The sequence below is a fragment of the Crinia signifera genome, chromosome 5 (genome assembly GCF_055691185.1).
Source record: "Crinia signifera chromosome 5, ASM5569118v1, whole genome shotgun sequence".
In the NCBI taxonomy this organism is placed as follows: domain Eukaryota; kingdom Metazoa; phylum Chordata; class Amphibia; order Anura; family Myobatrachidae; genus Crinia; species Crinia signifera.
In genome coordinates, this window is record NC_139221.1 from 197,975,676 (window position 1) to 197,993,678 (window position 18,003).

Genomic DNA, 18,003 nt, shown 5'->3' on the forward strand with positions numbered 1-18,003 from the left:
CAGCGCCATCAACTTACCCCAGAACCAATTCACTTCACCCACACCCTCAGTTCTGCACGGATGGTGGTAGAAAATGCCTTTGGCCGTCTGAAAGGCCGTTGGCGTTGTTTAATGAAGCGAAATTACATTGATACCAGCTTCATGCCTCATGTAGTAGCTGCCTGCTATGTGTTGCACAACATTTGTGAGTTAAACAAAGAACAGTTTCTACCAGAATGGACCGTACTGGAGCCTGAGGTATGAGACCACTCTGCAGATTCTGAGATGTATGAGGGGACAAACACCAGTGCAGAAGACATTCGCAACACCATAACCACACACTTATTTGCATTAACCCATTAGATCACAAAAGTTATTAATGACAATAAACTACTGAGACATTTCAGTTTGTTTGTACATATTTATTCATACGTACAATAGTGTTTTTCTTTCAAAAACCAACTGTAGTGTGTGAATATATAGATATAGGAAGTGTATAAAAAATTACAATATAAAAATGTATTAGCACTATAATGACAACACCCAATGCCTAACATAACTTCTGTACAGGCCGGGTGGACAGACAGGTAAACAAAAACACCGTAAACAGATCTACAACACTTGGTAGCTGGGGTACTCCTGTCTTAGAGCAGTTGGATTCTGCTCATGACTATGTGGACCAGCCGCATACTCAGGGCAGTGCAGAGGAACTGGTGGAGGGTGAGGTGCACCAGCTGTACACTCAGGGATATGGCAAGGATTTGCTGGAGGGTGAGGTGTCACAGCCGCATACTCAGGGCAGTGCGGAGGAACTGGTGGAGGGTGAGGAGCACCAGCTGTACGCTCAGGGAAATGGCGAGGATTTGCTGCAGGATGAGGTGTACCAACAGTATACTCAGGGAAAAGGTGTGACATTGGTGGAGGGTGAGGCGTGCTGTGTGGCGCCATGTATCCTTGATTTGGGGGTAAAAAATTGTTTGGCCTGTGCTATACATTGGATAACTACCCTCAAAAGTATTATGTGGTGGCTGGGGCTGTGCATGGCCTTGTGCCCTAAAAAGGCTATTAAGGAACTCCATTTGTGTGTCTCGGTTCTCACGATTGATACGCTCATGCATACCAACAATCACTGTAATGAAAGAGTTCTGTAGCTCACGCTCATTGTCCATAAATCTTCATGCACTTGCATTGAAGGATCCATTTCCTTCAGGTGTTCCAGCATTACGGTGGTCATTGCTTTTGTAGCTTGTTCCATCTTTGTGGCCCTCTTCTTCCGTTGTGGAACATTATAAACTATGGGAAAAACAAACACAACACATTACTAAACCAGCCTATAATATTGTTAGTTCTCCTCCTATCCATTGTTGGTGCCCATGCACTAGGAACCCACCATAAGGACTGCATACCGGGTTAGGTTAGGTTATCGGGATGGTCAGGGGGGGATTGTGGGCGACTTCTCATTCAGACCTGTTAAGGCCCCCATACACTAGGGCGACTTGTCCTTAGGACAAGTCGCCCCCGACTTCCCCCTGAGCTTCCCCGGCTGCTCCCCGGGGGAGCTTGATTAGATTGGCACTTGATGTGCCATTTTTTACATGTGATAAATCGTCTCGATTTATCACATGTAAAAAACCCGGGGAGCAGGGGGGGGGGGCTACAGAGCAGGGCTGCTGGTGGGAGCAGGGGGGCTGGGGACGCTGCGGGGGACACAGGCGGCATAGAGCCGGGCAGAGGGAGCCGGGAGCTGTCAGTGCTAGAAAAAAAAGCCTATACAATGAATGGGCAGCCTGTGATTGGCTGAGCGCTCTCTCAGCCAATTGCTGACTGGCTGAGAGCGCTCAGCCAATCACAGGCCGCCCATTCATTGTATGGCCTTTTTTTTTTTTATTCAGTACTGACAGCTCCCGGCTCCCCCTGCCCGGCTCTATGCCGCCTGTATCCCCCGCAGCCCCACCTGCTCCCTCCACCGCCGCGCCGCCCCACTAGGTCCCAAGTCGGGTGGTTGGACGTGCAGCAGGTCCGACCACCCGACGCAGATCCGATGCGCACGGGACCGCGCATCGGATCTGAGGGGACATCAAAACTAGCCGATTTTGGTCCGATTTCGGCCAGATCCGACTGATCTGGCCGAAATCGGACCAAAATCGGCAAGTGTATGGGGGCCTTTAGCAATGTTGCTGACAGGCCTGATTCAGATCCCCACTACACACATGCATGTTGATGTTAAATAGGAAAAATACATAAATAAAAAAGCAGTGTTGGCAGATACGTGCTTGAGGCCTGTTCCCTCCTGCACACTAGCTACATGCTGCGACATTTTTTTTTACATCCAAAAATATTGTACTATGTAATATTGGTGTGTGTAAAAGTATTAAACTTACTGTTGGTGCGTAACTGTGGACGTGCACTCTGTGTTTGTGGCGTCGCTTCAACGGCAGCACTTGCTTCAGCTGGGAGCGATGTTGCAAACGTTGATGGTGGTCGCTGCAATGGCAATGCTGATGGCGGTTGCTGTACTGGTGAAGGCGATGATGATGGACCTACAGCGGAATGCTGCGAGTTAAATGATGAATCCAGGACGTCATGCTGGGATTCACCATGGACTGAGCAGGAATCCATTTCACTGTCTATGGCATCAAGGTCAATGGGTGACGCTGCTGCTGCTGCATTCTCTTCACATACACTTGCTGCACTGCCAGCAAAACTGCTGGAGGAGGACAGTGATATGGGGTTAGCCAGTGCAGAGTTCCCAAAGATGGCATTGCACTGGTCATAAAATGGGCAGGTCATGGACCTTAGAATACTGCTTCCGCAGGGCTTTTGTTCACTACCTGCTGCTGCGTTTTTATGATGACACGGGCACACAGGATTTTGGCAATGTTGTAGTAAACTGTGGAGTCCTTCACTGTGCCGGTCAATTGCTTATTAATTTCCTCCTCTCCTCTCACAGCAAGCAGCTCCAACACTTCCTCATCCCTCCAGTGCACCATTTCTGCTCTCCTCGACGCAGCATTAAATGGACGTCACATGTCACCTGATTACATTCCCCAATCAGCTTGCTATTTCGCATCGTGTGTGAAAAACCTGTGTCTGTGCTGTTCAGACTGACGTACATCCGTGTATTACCCAGGAAAAACCCTGCAAAAAACCTGTGTGTCATTCCCGGGGCATAACACCCGGAAATTTCACAGACGCGTTCACACTGAGACGCGACACGGGAAATTACTGCTCGCACTGCCAAATACCCGGGTTTTTTAGGCAATGAGAACGGGGTATTAGATCACCAGTTAGGGACAGTATTCTCACCATTATAGCTCCTGCTATAATGAAAAATCTCCCTGACAAAATGTCCGCCGCCTTACAGCAGACCATTTTTTTGGATGCTAGAGGAGACCGCCGCCTCCTCTAGCATCCAAAAAAACAGTCTGCTATAAGGGGGTGGACATTTTGTCTGGGAGATTTTTCATCATAGCAGGAACTGAGCCCGGAGGAGCGCGGGGACCGGTCACCGCAAAGAAGTAGATATGCGTGTCCGGGTTAGAGGCAGCGGCAAGCGGTAACTAGGGTAAGGCAGGCAGCAGCGGAACAATAGCCCCCACTTTACTCAGCGCCTCCTCACCACTGCGGGGTCTGCAAGGATATTGTTATGCCACTGGTCAGGATCCACAGTTTGAGAACCGCTGGAATAGTAAAACCCTGTGGATGTGGAAAACAAAACTTGCACAGTGAGTTTTTACAAATTTTCCAGCTCTCTTTTGAATTCCAATATTTTCATGGGTTTCTTCCATGCAGTGCAGATATTTCCCACACTCTAAAGGTGGCCATACATGGTACAATTGCTGGGTGCGATAAGATGTGCGCTCACGTACACCTCTCATCACATAACTCAAAAACGTATGTGCTGCACATATTAGATTGCATCTCATTGCATTGCAAAGCGTATGTGATGCAATCTAATCCAAATTGCATACAATAATTGTACCGTGTACGGGCACCTTAAAAACTTACTGAAAGATTTGTTTGACAAGTTTACCCCAGTGTTTGTAAATTACGGAATACACAATGTAAACTCCACTTGGTTCTAGTTCTGATGTGTTCTTCTGATGTGGATAATTAAATATACCATATTACATAATAATATTTAGGTGCTGTAAAGTGTATAAATAATTGTTAATATCATACACCTACTGTAGCTAACCAAATTATTTTCAACTGTTGCATTTAGAATATTGTTTAATACCGTGTGTCTGCACTGTAATGTCTGCCCAGATTGTGTACAAAGTGTACTAGGTAGCATGAGACATGCTGTGTGCAAGGTAGACAGAGAATAAGGCAGGCTGAATAGGCGTGCCTGGAGTGGGAACTGAAGCCAGGAGCTGGGTGGTTTCCAGTATACAGTACACAGTGAGCCAATGCTTCCACCATCACACATGCCCCCTGACTCTCCAGTCCTGCAGAGGCACTGTCACTGTACGGCGTGATTATTACACAGCTCGTCCTCCTCAGCCTCTTCCCTCACTCACTGACTACTGCTGATCATTATTTACAATCCCAGTAGGATCCCACGGACAGACCTGACTGATACTGGTGCTGTCTTCAGCTTCAGCCTTACAGGGAATGCCTGCCTCTCCCAGGACATGAAGGAACTGGGGAACAAAAGGAAGGCGGCAGCGTGTGTGTGTGTCCTGGACAGCTGATACTGTAGATCACACTTGGGACTGGCAATATTGGTGTGGAAGTACAACATCCTGCTGCAAGAGAACAAAGAGCCTCCAATAGGACCATTCCTAGTAAGTAAAAGCACTGGTTCTCCTTCCTGGGCGCTGTACTACGATCACAATTACAGCAGCATTATGTGACAGCCTATTGTGATTTTCATGGTTTTACCTTGCTGTCTGGGCTTTGCCTATACCTGTACACTAGAAAGCTCTCATAACCCATTATATACAATGTACAGGAAACAAATCTATTACGTACAGTAACCTTCGTCAAGAACCATTACAGATTTAGTAAAGGGCTTTTTGTTATATGTTTTGGGTGTAGCCTGGCGTTGCTCGTCCCATGCTGATGCGCGGAGCAGTGTGACTCTGCGGACAGTACCACTCCTGGTTAGTGCTGGGGCTGAGGCTGCGTCCATTCCATATGTGAGAGAGCGGCCAGCCAGTCAGTGTCCTGTCCTCAGTCAGCTCCGTCTGTGTGACGAGTGTAACAGGGCGTGCACGGAAATTACACACTCTCATGGAAAGTACAAAAGAATAAGATTTACAGAGGGGGTTGTTTCTTGGTGAGGTGACACAATACAAATGTGTTCCATGTGGCTGCCGCTGTAGAATAAGATATAGGGGGTTATTCTAGTTCACTCTTTCTGACAAATTCCTTCTTAGCTGGACAAAACCATGTGCACTGCAGGTGGGGCAGATGTTACTTGTGCAGAGAGAATTAGATTTGGGTGGGGTTTTAGTTCAAAGTGAGATCTATATTGCAGTGCAAAAATAAATCAGTCAGTATTTTCCCTGCACAGAAACAAAATAACTCACCCAAATCTAATTCTCTCTGCACATTTTACATCTGCCCCCCCCCCCTGCAGTGCACATGGTTTTGTCCATCTAAGAAGGAATTTGTCAGAAAGAGTGAACTAGAATAACCCCCATACTGAGGAGATTCAGGGCCTTATTCTGGTTGGAGCGGCCGGGCCGTACGCGTACGTCCCGGGTTTTTTTATGATCTGCGCATGCGTACATCCGCTAATGCGCAGGCGCGACCACTCACCAACGCTTACGGACGGGTCTCTACGTACGAAAAAACCTGTACGCGAGTGTACGGGTATTGGGGGCGGCATAGGGGCGTGAAGAGGGGAGCGGCCGAAATAATGAGGGAAAATGGGCGTAAATATGGGCGTACACGGGGGTGTGCACCAAAAATGAGCGGTGCTACTACCGCACGATCGACTAAGGCACCGTTCATTTCGGACACCAAACAGGCGGCCGCCAACCGCCATCTCAAACCACCCCTACAGATACCGCATGCCCGCGTGCGCCTGAGTTTGCTAATTAACGCTGATTCCTACTCAAACACATACACCTGAATGTAATAAGCAATGCTGCAGTCTATTAAGTCCAAACCATGATTTCACTACCTGCAAGCCACACACAGCACTCAAACACATTGGAAGCTTATCTTTCTATACTTCTCGACATTTAAAGGTTTGTTTAATTTAAGGTAAGAATCTTTTTAAGACCTGCTTATATATGCTAAGGTAGGTATTTGCGAAACAGTTAGACACATTCACTACGTGCTTTCATAGACTTTACACAGTAGCACACTCAATCTACACAAGTCGACATGTGTCAACGTGTTCACTCTAATACAAACATAGGTTTTGGATTTATGATACAATAACATAAACCACATCTAACACCTACAAAGGATGTTTCAGCAATGTTTTAAGCCCATGACCACTATTTTGCACATTAATTAATTCAATCAATTAATTAATTTTCATAATTATAGTTGAAAGGCAAGATTTGCAGGTCCATATATATGAAGGGTATGTCAGCGTACACGGACGTACGCTCACTCTCACGAGCGGTGACATAAGCTGACTTTTCTATTGAAAACAATAGGGACCCGTCCGTGCAAGCTGGCGTACGCTCAGATCTCCGCAAGAAGGCGGTGGGAAGACGGGCGAGAGACGTCCGTAAACGGCGGCGTACGCTCAGTTGTACGCCAGTTGTCGGAGTGTAAGGGCTGGCCCGTCCGTGTACGTTGGCGTACGCTCATTTGTACGCCACTCCCCTTCTACGTTGTTTATGCCCGTACGTATGCGGCTGAGTTGTGGGTGGACTTAACCCCAACGGCCGCGTGCGGCTAGCGTACGTTAATAGCGAACGTACGCACGTTTGGCCGCACCGATCAGAATAAGGCCCTCAGTGTGTTCCATGTGGCTGTAGAATAAGATATACTGAGGAGATCCTTGGTGAGGTGAAACTATATTCCATGCGACTGTAGAATAGATTTATTGAGGGGTTTTCATTGTGAGGTGACACTATACAGTATGGGCCTGATTCAGACCTGTTCGCTAGGCTGCTATATTCGCAGTTTAGCGAACAGGTTAACGCCACCCCGCCGATTGCCCGACAAACCCTGACCATCGGGGACGAGGATGAATTTGGTTCACTACGAGCTGGTCTGAATCATCCCTTATGTTTCTTGTGAGGCTGAATCATCCCTTATGTTTCTTGTGAGGCTGAATACTTTATACTTTTACATGGAGGAAAAGATTTAGATTCACAAAACTGACATTTGTGGAATGACCTAAAAAATGGAAATGCACATAGGGATGTAAAAAAAGGTACTTCATCTTTGCGGCCACCGCTTACGCTACGGAACTTACATAGGAATCTTTGCATACCATGCCACCACCCTGGTTCCATGCCACCCACCTGTGTACACGCCACCGAGTCCGAAGCATAGCGTGCGGACGATAATTCTATTCTGAACGTAACTGGCATAAGCTGTGGCCGCAAAGATGAGGAAGTACCAAAAAATCTATACATATGTAGTAAAACAAAACTTTGTTGCTATTTGTTTCCATGTAAATTTTAGTGTATCTATCACAGCTTTTTATAGTACTGTAGCTGCTCAAATTCAGACTACAAGAGGTGAACTGTAATTGGATAGGGGTAAGCTGTTATTGGATAGGGGTAAGCTGTAATTGGATAGGTGTCTAGCTTGATAAGCAGATTTCATGTTTCCAGTACAATTTAGAGTGGTAATAGTTGGGGAGAAACACGGGCGAGGTTCTATTCCAAATAATTCTACACTCAGGGCCGGCGCTACCACTAGGCAGCTTTAGGCACCTGCCTAGGGCGCCGGCCACTGGAGGGTGCCCTATTGATCTATCCAAAATTTACATTTATTATATTGCTACTCCAGCAATCGGCCAGCAGCTGGGTCCACGCTGCTGGTAAGGGGCGGGTGGCAGTTAGCGGCGCTATGGAGCCGACGGCACTAATGGAGACAGACCTGTGCCTCCCCTCCCTGGCAGCACAATCAGCCACCAACGCAACCCCACATTTACTCCGTCTGCAGCATGGCGCAATGGAAGGCTTTATTATCCCTGGCCTGGCTCTGTATTAATGGGACATCAGAGTGGTGCCGCTCCACCGCTGCTTGTCCTGCTGAAGAGACGCCGCTGCTTGTGCTGCCCCAGCCGCCCCCTGCCCAGCACCCACCTATCTATACAGGGCATCTTCCCTGCTCCAGCCCGTGCGGTGTATCGGCTCTGTAATGGGCTGTATGTGGGCTGCACTGGCAGCAGCTCACCTTGCTGCCCCCAACAAAGTCAGGTCCGGCGCTAGCAGGAGCTGCAGTGCGCAGAAAGCACTGCTGCTACTGATTTACGGCTGGACTCCTATCACCAGCTCCGCTTCCAGCAGCTGACTGTACCTCAGACTGGAGCTCAGAGGGACTTCCAGCCGGCACAAGCAGGACACAGGAGGTAAGGCCCTGGAAATATCGGTGCCGATGTGGGAAGTCTGTAGTGTGGAGGGGGGGCTGTTAGCTGCTGCTGATGAGAAAAGAGGTGTTGAACTTAGTGGGTAACATGGAGGGTGAAAGGGTATTCTCTAGCTCCCTGTCATCCCTTTCCTCTCTGTGTCACCCCACCATATCCATGTCACCCACTATCTCCTTGTCACCCTTCCCCCCCCCCCCTGTTGTCACCCTTACCCCCCCTGTTGTCACCCTTACCCTCTCTGTCTCCCTTGCCCTCTCCATGTCACCCTTTCCCTCTCCTTATCACTCACTATCTTCCTGTCACCCTCTCCTTGTCACTCTTTCCCTCTCTCTGCCACCACCATCACCCGCTGCTTCATCGAGCACCCACTAACTCCCTGTCATACTCTATCTCTGTCACCCTTTCCTTTGCCCGGTCACCCACTTCCTCTCTGTCGCCCACTATATTTCAGATACCATATATTTCCAACATCTCTGCCTCTCTCTACCAACCACATCACCCTCTGTCTCCCCCTGTCCTCTCTACCATCACCCTTTGCCTCTCCCACTAACCCACTGCCTCTCCATTTCCTACTATCTCTACCTGTCACTGACTGCTTCTCACCATCCTCCTCTACTTCCCCTACTGCTTACCCCTGGCATCACCCACTTTCTGTGTCCCATTCCCTGGCTACACCCATTGCCCTCTCACTGTCACCCATTGCCTTACCCTCTACCTCTCCCCTATGTCACGATCTCCCAGCATTCTCTCTGGGAGATGGGAGGGGGGACATATAGCAATTTAAGGGGTGCCAAATTAAAAATATATCTTGGCCCCACCTAAAATAAAACCGTTCTGGCTCCCCTGAATATACGGTATATATAGATGTGTGTGTGTGTGTAAGTGTGTGTGTTTAGGGTATGTGTATACATATATTATGTGTGTGTATAAATGTATATATGTGTGTTTATACAATCAACCGCATCTCTCTTTCCATCCCTCAAACCTGACTCCAAGACCAGCTGTCCTGGGTGCTCTCCTATTTAAAGAGAACCTCTAGTGGTGGTAGCCTGCAGGGGGCTGCCCAGTACAGGACAAGCCCACCCACCTGGCACATCGCTAAAGTGCGAGCACTTTTCCCCACAATGAAGCGCTCGCACGTGACTGAATGTCACCTGATCATGTTCTTGCTCGCAGCATGTGTGTGTGATGTCATGCAGCCTCTGGGGCACTTCACGCGTCTATGTTGTTCAGGTCACTAACTGAAAATGCCCTGGCCTGTCCCCCAAAGGTCCATCTCTGCCCCCAACAGGTTATTGCCACCCCATGTACTTAAAATGCAATCGTGTTTGTGCTGATCTCTGAAAATTGCAATCTGCAATTTTCTGAGATTTGATAACAGGTGTTGCTCACACGGGCTTCAACAAGGCAACTTCTGTATCATACAGTAGTCTGGGATTTCAGTCATTCATTAGACCAAAACATCAGACTTATATAGACACTTTGGGCGGTATTCAATGACCTGAATCGTTGGTCACAGCGATTCAGATTTTACATTCGCCAGCCATTCACCGTTTTTTTTACGTCGATTCGCCAAGCGTAGGGATTCGTCGGGAGTCGCCGGGACTAGCTGTGTCACCCTATTCAACGTGGCTGAGAATCGCCGCCCCCAACGGCGATTCTCAGCCAATCCGGCGTTTCCCTAAACAGCTTCAGTACTGTAAGAAATTGCAGTGAAATGCAAGAAAAATGCAAATTACCCTGAAAAAACGATTCCAATACAGCAGACTGCAAAAGCTGTGTAATCTCCTCAAAGGCCAAACGAAGGAGTGAGGTGGGGAGGAGAATCATGGGTAAGTGAGGTGCACCATGGGTAAGAACAGTGCTTTGTGGGAGCAAAAAAAAATACCAGAAAAAATTAAATATATATTTGTATAGCACTTCTACGACCATCACATCACACAAGGGCAGCAAATAATAATACATTACACTTGCAGAGTTAAATTGAACACTTAAAACCAATTATTTCACAGGTTCCTATAAAAGTTCACCATAAAAAGATGACGAGGGACACTCGGTGAGGAACGGCGATATGAAACAAGAAATAAGAATCGCCAACTTCTCATTGAATACACTTTTGGCGATTCATGGTGATTCCCGTCGACTACCGGCGAATCCCCATGAAAATTCCTATAGACAAAAACCGGCGATTTGTAGAGAATAACATTCGGCGATTGGTGCTTCATTCACCGGTCGTCATCGGCGAATAGAGGTCGTTGAATAGGGTGATTCGCTTTTTCAGCTCCAAAAATCGCCGGCACACACGAAAAAAAACACAGAATCGCCATAAAACTTGGCGATTCTGCCTCATTAAATACCGCCCTTTGTTTAAGCCAATGCGAGTGCCACCTCACTGTATTTATGTATTATCCTGTGTTATTCACAATAGATGTTACCGCTAAAAGTGGGTAACTGGTGCTGAGGGGGTGGGGGGGGCGCAGTAGGCAGAAGTTTTGCCTAGGGTGGCATCCCTGAAAGAAAAACACCCCTGTCCCCCATATTAACTTACTTTGGGGAGCAGGGCAGGTGGCAGCAGTGCAACGAAGCCGCCAGGTGGAGTCAGTTAAAGCTGTGCAAGGGTGCAGGTGTGACCAAATCACACTGCGCAGTCACACGCCAGGGTTAGGAACAGCCGGGCAGCGTCTGAGCACATTCTCAGACGCTGCCCGGCATTAGACTGTGCATGCAAATCCCAGCAATTTTTAAGGCCAGATCCCGGGATCCCGCCGATCCCAGGATTGGCCACCCTACTCTGTAGTTGGTTCTCCCATCTCCTTGGGCACAATTTCTTAACTGGTCAGGGGAGAGGCATAGAGGGATGGAGCCTGCCACACGTTTAATTTGTGCCGGCTCCCCTAATTACCTGTCTATACCCAATGTAACTATCAGCCTCCAGTGTTTCCTATGGAATCAGAGAACAGGATTTATTGGTAAGTACCAGAATATAGTTTTTACATGACCAACTGCTTAGTACTACTTTCTTGTCCTACGTTGGTCATCAATTCTTTTTCTTGTTATGTGTACATCGGTATGTTTCCTCAGTGTTTTTATCAGTCATTTGCATGCCAGAGTATCCAATCTTATCTATGCGATGTGGTATTCAGTTTTGTTGCTAGGGAGTTGTTAATACAGTAACATTTATTGTGTATGTAGTGTACTCATGATAGCTTACCAACTTAAACTGTAGTATGTATTACTTTGGTCTATGTCAGTGTTTTTCAACCAGTGTGCCGTGGCACACTAGTGTGCCTTGAGATGTTCTCAAGCGTGCCCCCACATCTAGACATGCCCAAACCCATTTACAGCCACCACAAGTTCAAATGTTATTTACTGGTCTCTTCTTTTCATGTAAAGGGCCAATGTGTTTTATTTTTGTTACCTGTGGGGACCAGTGTGATTGTTTTTAATGTGGGGGCCAATAGGTTTTTTTTCTCCCTGTGGTGGCCAATGTGTTTTGCCCTGTAGGGATCTTAGGGTGTGCCTTGGCAATTTTAAAGTCTTATTTAGTGTGCCGCAAGGTAAAAAGGTTGAAAATCACTGGTCTATGTGTTAAATGAAAAGTATTTCCTGGTTTATTTGAAGCTAATATTTCTCTACCGTCCAATGGGATACTGGGCTTCACTACTATGGGGATTGAGACCTCCGCAGGAGAGACAGGCACATAAAAGAACTTTCAGTGTGGGTGCACTGGCTCCTCCCCTCAATCTCCCTCCACTAGTCAGTTTTGAAAAATGTGCCTCAGGAGAGGCAGTGCTTCTGGATGCTCCAGAGTTTTTTCCACATTTATTTTCAAGTTTGTTATTTTGGGGCGCTGTGGTGACCACACAGCTGTCCTGCTTCGTGGGTGTCAGGGGAAGGGTCAGTCCCCGACCTCTTCAGGTGCAGAGCTGACCCTGCTACAGGACAATCCAGTCCTGCGTGGGACTTGTCACCGCACAGCATTGCGCTGTAGCGAGCAAGTCCCCTAGCCGCCGCACACCCCTGACAGGTCTGAAGACATCGGTGGTGAGTACAGGCTGGGGGTCCCACAAGGGGTCCCTGCAGCCATTTCTGGTGCGGCAAGACGACGGCTAGTAATGGCGGCTCTCCAGCAGGGACCGCGTGAACACCGCGTCTGATAACTGGCATAGGGGTGCTGCCGCTGGACCACCAGGGACACCCCTCAGGGTATAATGTATGATATATATTTTACACCTTTAATAATGTCAGTATAAATATATGTAAGCGCCAGCTCCGTGTAAGGGGGCGGGGCTTCACTCAGAGCGGGACCAAGCTCTGCTGGGCGCGCGCTGTCACTTCCTGCTTCTTCACACGCTGCCAGACTCCATTACAGGGCTCCTCACTGGCGTGGTGGATCCGGATACTTGCAGCACGGCAGAGACAGCAGGTTTTTATAGCGATTTAGCGCTGCTGCGCTATCTAGCTTAGTCAGACACTGTGTTGTTTATATCACTGTGTTTAGCGTTACCAGCTCACCCAGATCTGTGAGTTCAGGTTAAGGGTGCACTTGGCTCCCCAATTGCTCTGTTTTTTCCCCACTGTTTAGTTACAGACACAGCATAAAGCAAGCACATAGTCTGTTTTCACTCAGAGGAAACACATCCAGCAGTGTGTGCACGTGTGTGACTGCGTGGGGGTTGTGTTTGTTACTACAGACATTGTAGTACTATCTCATCATGGTAAAAAAGTTCACTTGTATGGTGTGTAGCACCAAGTTTGTGCCCAAGTCACAGTCTCAGGTTACTTGTGAGGCTTGTATGTCACCACAGCCCAGTAGTGCTGACACCCAGATCAGTGGGGTTCCCCCACAGCTTGCGGGGCAGTCGCAGGCAGACGAGCAGGAGCCTGCATGGGCCTCCAACATAAAGACCTTGTTGGATTCTGTGGCTTCACAGCTTTCCACTAACACTCAGCAAACGCAGAGGGTTCAGAGGGAATTGTCCATGTTAGCTGCCAGGGTGGATATTCTTCATACCCAAAATGTACCTCCTCCTCCCGCACAGCCTCAAAAGAGGCAGGCTACTGCTATGGATCCTGACACAGATGAGGACGATGAGGACATATTGGAGGAGGGTGAGGAGCAGGGTCTGCAGGAACCAGCTCCTGAGGCGGCAGTGCATGGTCCCGAGCCCCTTATCAGGGCCATTAGGGATGTTTTAGATCTCCCAGTAGAGGCATCCACAGAAGGAGATCCTTTCTTCATGACTCAGAAGAAACAGCCAGTGTACTTCCCTGAGCAGGCAGAGTTAGAAACTGCTTTCAGGGCTGCATGGCAAAACCCTGATAAGAGGTTTACTCTTTCAAAAAGGTTCACAAATGCATATCCTTTTGAACCTTTGGGCAGAAAGAAATGGCAGGAGCCACCGGTAGTGGACTCCTCTGTTTCCCGCCTCTCTAAAAAGGTGTTGTTACCAGTCCCAGGGGTATCCACCCTTAAGGACGGGGCGGACAGAAGGCTGGAAGCTACCCTCAAGTCCATATATACGGCTAGTGGGGCATCCCAGCGTCCAGTTTTAGCCAGCTGCTGGATGGCCAAGGCTATTCATACCTGGTCAACCCAGATTCAGGAAGGGTTGTTGGGTGACATGACTGTGGCCCAGATAGGGGACAGCCTGCGTCACATTCAGGATACCGCAAAAATCCTGTGCGAGGCACAAAAGGAATTGGGCGCAATAAACGCGCGCAATTCAGCCATGGCGGTTTCAGCCAGACGGGCCTTGTGGCTGCGTCAGTGGTCTGCAGATGTAGACTCAAAGAAGAGTGTGGAGGGTATTCCCTTTACAGGAGAATGGCTGTTTGGCAGTGAATTAGACGGTTGGATTTCCAAAGCCACGGCAGGAAAATCTACCTTCCTTCCATCAGCCCCCACGGTTGCAAAGCGTACCTTCACAGGTGCTTCCCAGCAGTCCTTTCGTGGGAACAGGTTTCGCCCCAAGGCTAGGGGCGCCTCCAATGCCAGCAGGGGCACGAGAGGCAAGTTTAGGAAGCCTAACACCTCCAACACCCAGGACCGTCCAAATGCCGCGACTTCCTCTAAGCCTGCAGCATGACGGGGTTTTCCCGCCACGAGACTCTCTCGCGGTGGGAGCGCGATTGTTGCATTTCAGCCATGTGTGGGACGCCTCGGGTCTGGATTCCTGGGCCAGAGGTCTCATTTCTCTAGGTTACAGGCTGGAATTCGACAAACCCCCTCCCAGACGATACTTCAGGTCGGCACTTCCAGCATCCCAGGAAGATCAGGTGCTCCTTCAGGGGGCCATTACCAGGCTGCTTCAGTCTCAGGTAATTGTACCGGTGCCAGACACGGAGCAGGGCCAGGGATATTATTCCAACTTATTCCTGGTACCGAAGCCAGACGGCTCAGTAAGACCCATCCTGAATCTAAAGTCACTGAACCCCTTCCTGCGCGTGTTCAAGTTCAGGATGGAGTCCTTGCGCTCTGTGATCGCCAGCCTAGAAAGAGGGGAGTTCCTGGCCTCTATAGACGTCAAAGACGCCTATCTACACATTCCTATCTGGCCCCCACACCAAATCTATCTCAGGTTTGCCTTGGGGAACGACCATTACCAATTCCGGGCGTTACCTTTCGGCCTGTCGACAGCCCCGCGGGTTTTCACAAAGGTAATGGCGGAAATGATGTCACTACTCAGGCTCCGAAGGGTGAATGTAGTGCCATACCTGGACGACCTGCTAATAAAAGCAGGGTCGGCGGAGGCTTTAAGCAGTGCTCTCAATCTGTCCATACAGGTTCTAAGAGACCACGGGTGGATCCTAAACATGCCCAAATCATCGCTGGTTCCAACCCAGAGGATGGTTTTCTTGGGCATGATCCTGGATACATCGGAACAAAAAGTCTTTCTGCCGATGGAAAAGGTCACTGCAATACAACAGCTGGTCAGGGAGGTCCTACAGTCACCTCTGGTACAGATCCATCTTTGCCTCCGGCTTCTAGGCAAGATGGTCGGAACAGAATGTCCAGGCCCTGTCTGCCATTTTTATCCCGGGGGTCGACAATTGGGAGGCGGACTTCCTGAGTCGTCACGATCTTCACCCTGGAGAGTGGGGCCTTCACACTCAAGTGTTCAATGCCATAGTGGATCTGTGGGGGCTCCCTCAGATCGACCTGATGGCTTCACGATTGAACCACAAGGTAGCAATGTACTGTGCACGGACCAGAGACCCAGGGGCGATAGCGGTGGACGCTCTCACCTGGACCTGGGATTTCCAATTGGTGTACCTCTTCCCACCTCTCCCATTGTTGGCTCGGGTGCTAAAGCGGCTCCGGCATCAGGGGACGGAGGCCATACTGGTGGCACCAGACTGGCCAAGAAGGGCCTGGTACGGGGACATTCAGGCCATGCTAGTGGAAGACCCGTGGCGTCTGCCCCTAAGAGAAGACCTGCTCCTCCAGGGCCCGTTCGTCTTCCAGGACTTACAGCGGCTACGTTTAACGGCCTGGAGGTTGAGCGGCAGATCTTAGTCCACAAGGGTCTCCATCCCTCTGTCGTCACTACAATAATAAAAGCCAGGAAGCCGGTGACGGCGTCTCATTATCATGTAATATGGCGCAGATATATTGCCTGGTGTGAGAAGAATGACTTGCCTCCGGCCAGTTTTCGATTAAACAGTCTGCTACGTTTCCTTCAGGCTGGCCTGGATAAGGGACTCAGATTGGGTTCCTTAAAGGTCCAAATCTCCGCACTATCTGTGTTTTTTCAGAAAAAGATTGCGGCCTTGCCGGAAGTGCAAACCTTCTTACAGGGGGTGCTGAGGATTCAGCCCCCCTTTGTGCCTCCCACTGCACCATGGGATTTGGAAGTAGTTCTTACTTTCTTAAAATCAGCCCGGTTTGTTCCACTGGAGGAGTCTGAGCTGCGACACCTCACTTGGAAGACTGTTGTTCTGCTGGCTCTAGCTTCGGCCAGGAGGGTGTCCGAGCTCGGGGCCTTATCTTGTCGGAGCCCTTACCTTGTGTTCCACAATGATAGGGCGGAACTCAGGACTAGACCACAATTCCTTCCAAAGGTGGTGTCAGGGTTCCACCTAAACCAACCTATTGTGGTTCCTTCTAGCGCGACACACCCAGATATACCAGATACCTTGGATGTGGTCCTCACCCTTAAGGGGTATGTCAAGCGCACAGCTAGGATCCGTAAGACGGACAGCCTGTTTGTGCTTTATGATGCGCAGAAGAAGGGTTTACCTGCTTCAACGCGTACCATTGCCAGGTGGATAAGATGTACTATCCAGCAGGCTTATGCATCAGCTGGTTTGTCGCTTCCTTTTTCAGTAAAGGCTCATTCAACCAGGTCTGTAGGTACCTCTTGGGCGGCTGCTCGAGGGGTGTCGGCAATGCAGCTATGCAGGGCCGCAACTTGGTCAGGGCAACACACATTTGTGAAGTTCTACAAGTTTGACACCCTGGCCAGGGAGGATTCCCAGTTCGGGAATGCGGTTCTACAGCAGAATCCGCACGTTCCCACCCGTTCTGGTAGCTTTGGGACCTCCCCATAGTAGTGAAGCCCAGTATCCCATTGGACGGTAGAGAAAATAGGATTTTGGGTACCTACCGGTAAATCCTTTTCTCGTAGTCCATATGGGATACTGGGAGCCCGCCTCAGTGCGGCTTTTTCTGCTGTCAGACCTACTTTATTGTTAGGCTTATTGCCTTGTTTTCTATAGGATAAATATGACTATAGATTTGTTCTAGTTACAGGTGTCCTCTTAAGTTGTTAGGATTCACCTCTTTTATATGTTTTTTGTTCGTTTGGGTGTGCTGGATGAATCTCACCACAATACATTATCACATACTCCTCACATGCTCTCCTTCGGCACAGTTTTTGCATTAACTGACTAGTGGAGGGAGATTGAGGGGAGGAGCCAGTGCACCCACACTGAAAGTTCTTTTATGTGCCTGTCTCTCCTGCGGAGGTCTCAATCCCCATAGTAGTGAAGCCCAGTATCCCATATGGACTACGAGAAAAGGATTTACCGGTAGGTACCCAAAATCCTATTTTCCATGTGATTCCTGTCATATTAAATGTTAACACTGGATCATGTCAGTAGTACAGGTTGAGTATCCCATATCCAAATATCCATAATCCAAATTACTCAGAGAACCATAGTTTCCAAAACGTACTTTGTTTTGCGCTCAAAATCTATTGGATACATCTGTAACTGGCACTACTGGGGAAATTATATGTAACCAGCACTAAATATGTGCAAGAAAATGTTTGCATGGCATTCAAACTCAGTGTCTGAGATTGTTCACTAACTTTGTTTCATGTTTTAAAACTTTTCATGCACAAATAAAATATATTTGTGTGTATGTAATGTGTTTGATGTACTTATCGTACATTATAAATGCAAGATAAGTTAATACCTCATTCTTGCTTCTTGTCCTGAGCATTTTGGATAAGGGATACTCAACCTGTAGTTCCTTTCAGTTTCATTATTAAGGCATGTGT

The 18,003-nt window shown here is 48.6% G+C and overlaps 2 protein-coding genes across 5 annotated transcripts in view; one reads left to right on the top strand and one right to left on the bottom strand.

Annotated features, from left to right (window-relative positions):
* Positions 1 to 443: 443 nt before the first annotated feature.
* On the bottom strand, positions 444 to 3,329 carry LOC146080761 (uncharacterized). The gene is made up of 2 exons (XM_083188392.1): positions 2,361 to 3,329; positions 444 to 1,272 (listed from the first exon to the last, which is right to left on the bottom strand). Exons 1-2 carry the CDS (start codon positions 2,767 to 2,769, stop codon positions 1,106 to 1,108), a joined length of 576 nt encoding a protein of 191 aa, XP_083044518.1. The 5' UTR covers positions 2,770 to 3,329; the 3' UTR covers positions 444 to 1,105.
* Positions 3,330 to 4,369: 1,040 nt separating this feature from the next.
* LOC146080762 (uncharacterized) overlaps positions 4,370 to 18,003 on the top strand; it is a 97,839-nt gene continuing 84,205 nt past the window's right edge. For 2 of the 4 annotated variants that reach the window (XM_083188394.1, XM_083188395.1), the window contains exon 1: positions 4,378 to 4,769. The gene's annotated coding sequence lies outside the window, so the exon portion shown is untranslated. Of the gene's footprint in view, positions 4,770 to 18,003 lie in introns of all 4 variants that reach the window. The other 2 variants (XM_083188396.1, XM_083188393.1) reach the window with 2 other exon arrangements.

Coding starts and splice junctions, on each gene's coding strand:
- LOC146080761 (XM_083188392.1), bottom strand. CDS start 2,769: ATGACCTGCCCATTTTATGACCAGTGCAATGCCATCTTTGGGAACTCT. Junction 1,273..2,360: donor TCCACAGTTACGCACCAACA/GTAAGTTTAATA, acceptor TTTTTCCCATAG/TTTATAATGTTCCACAACGG.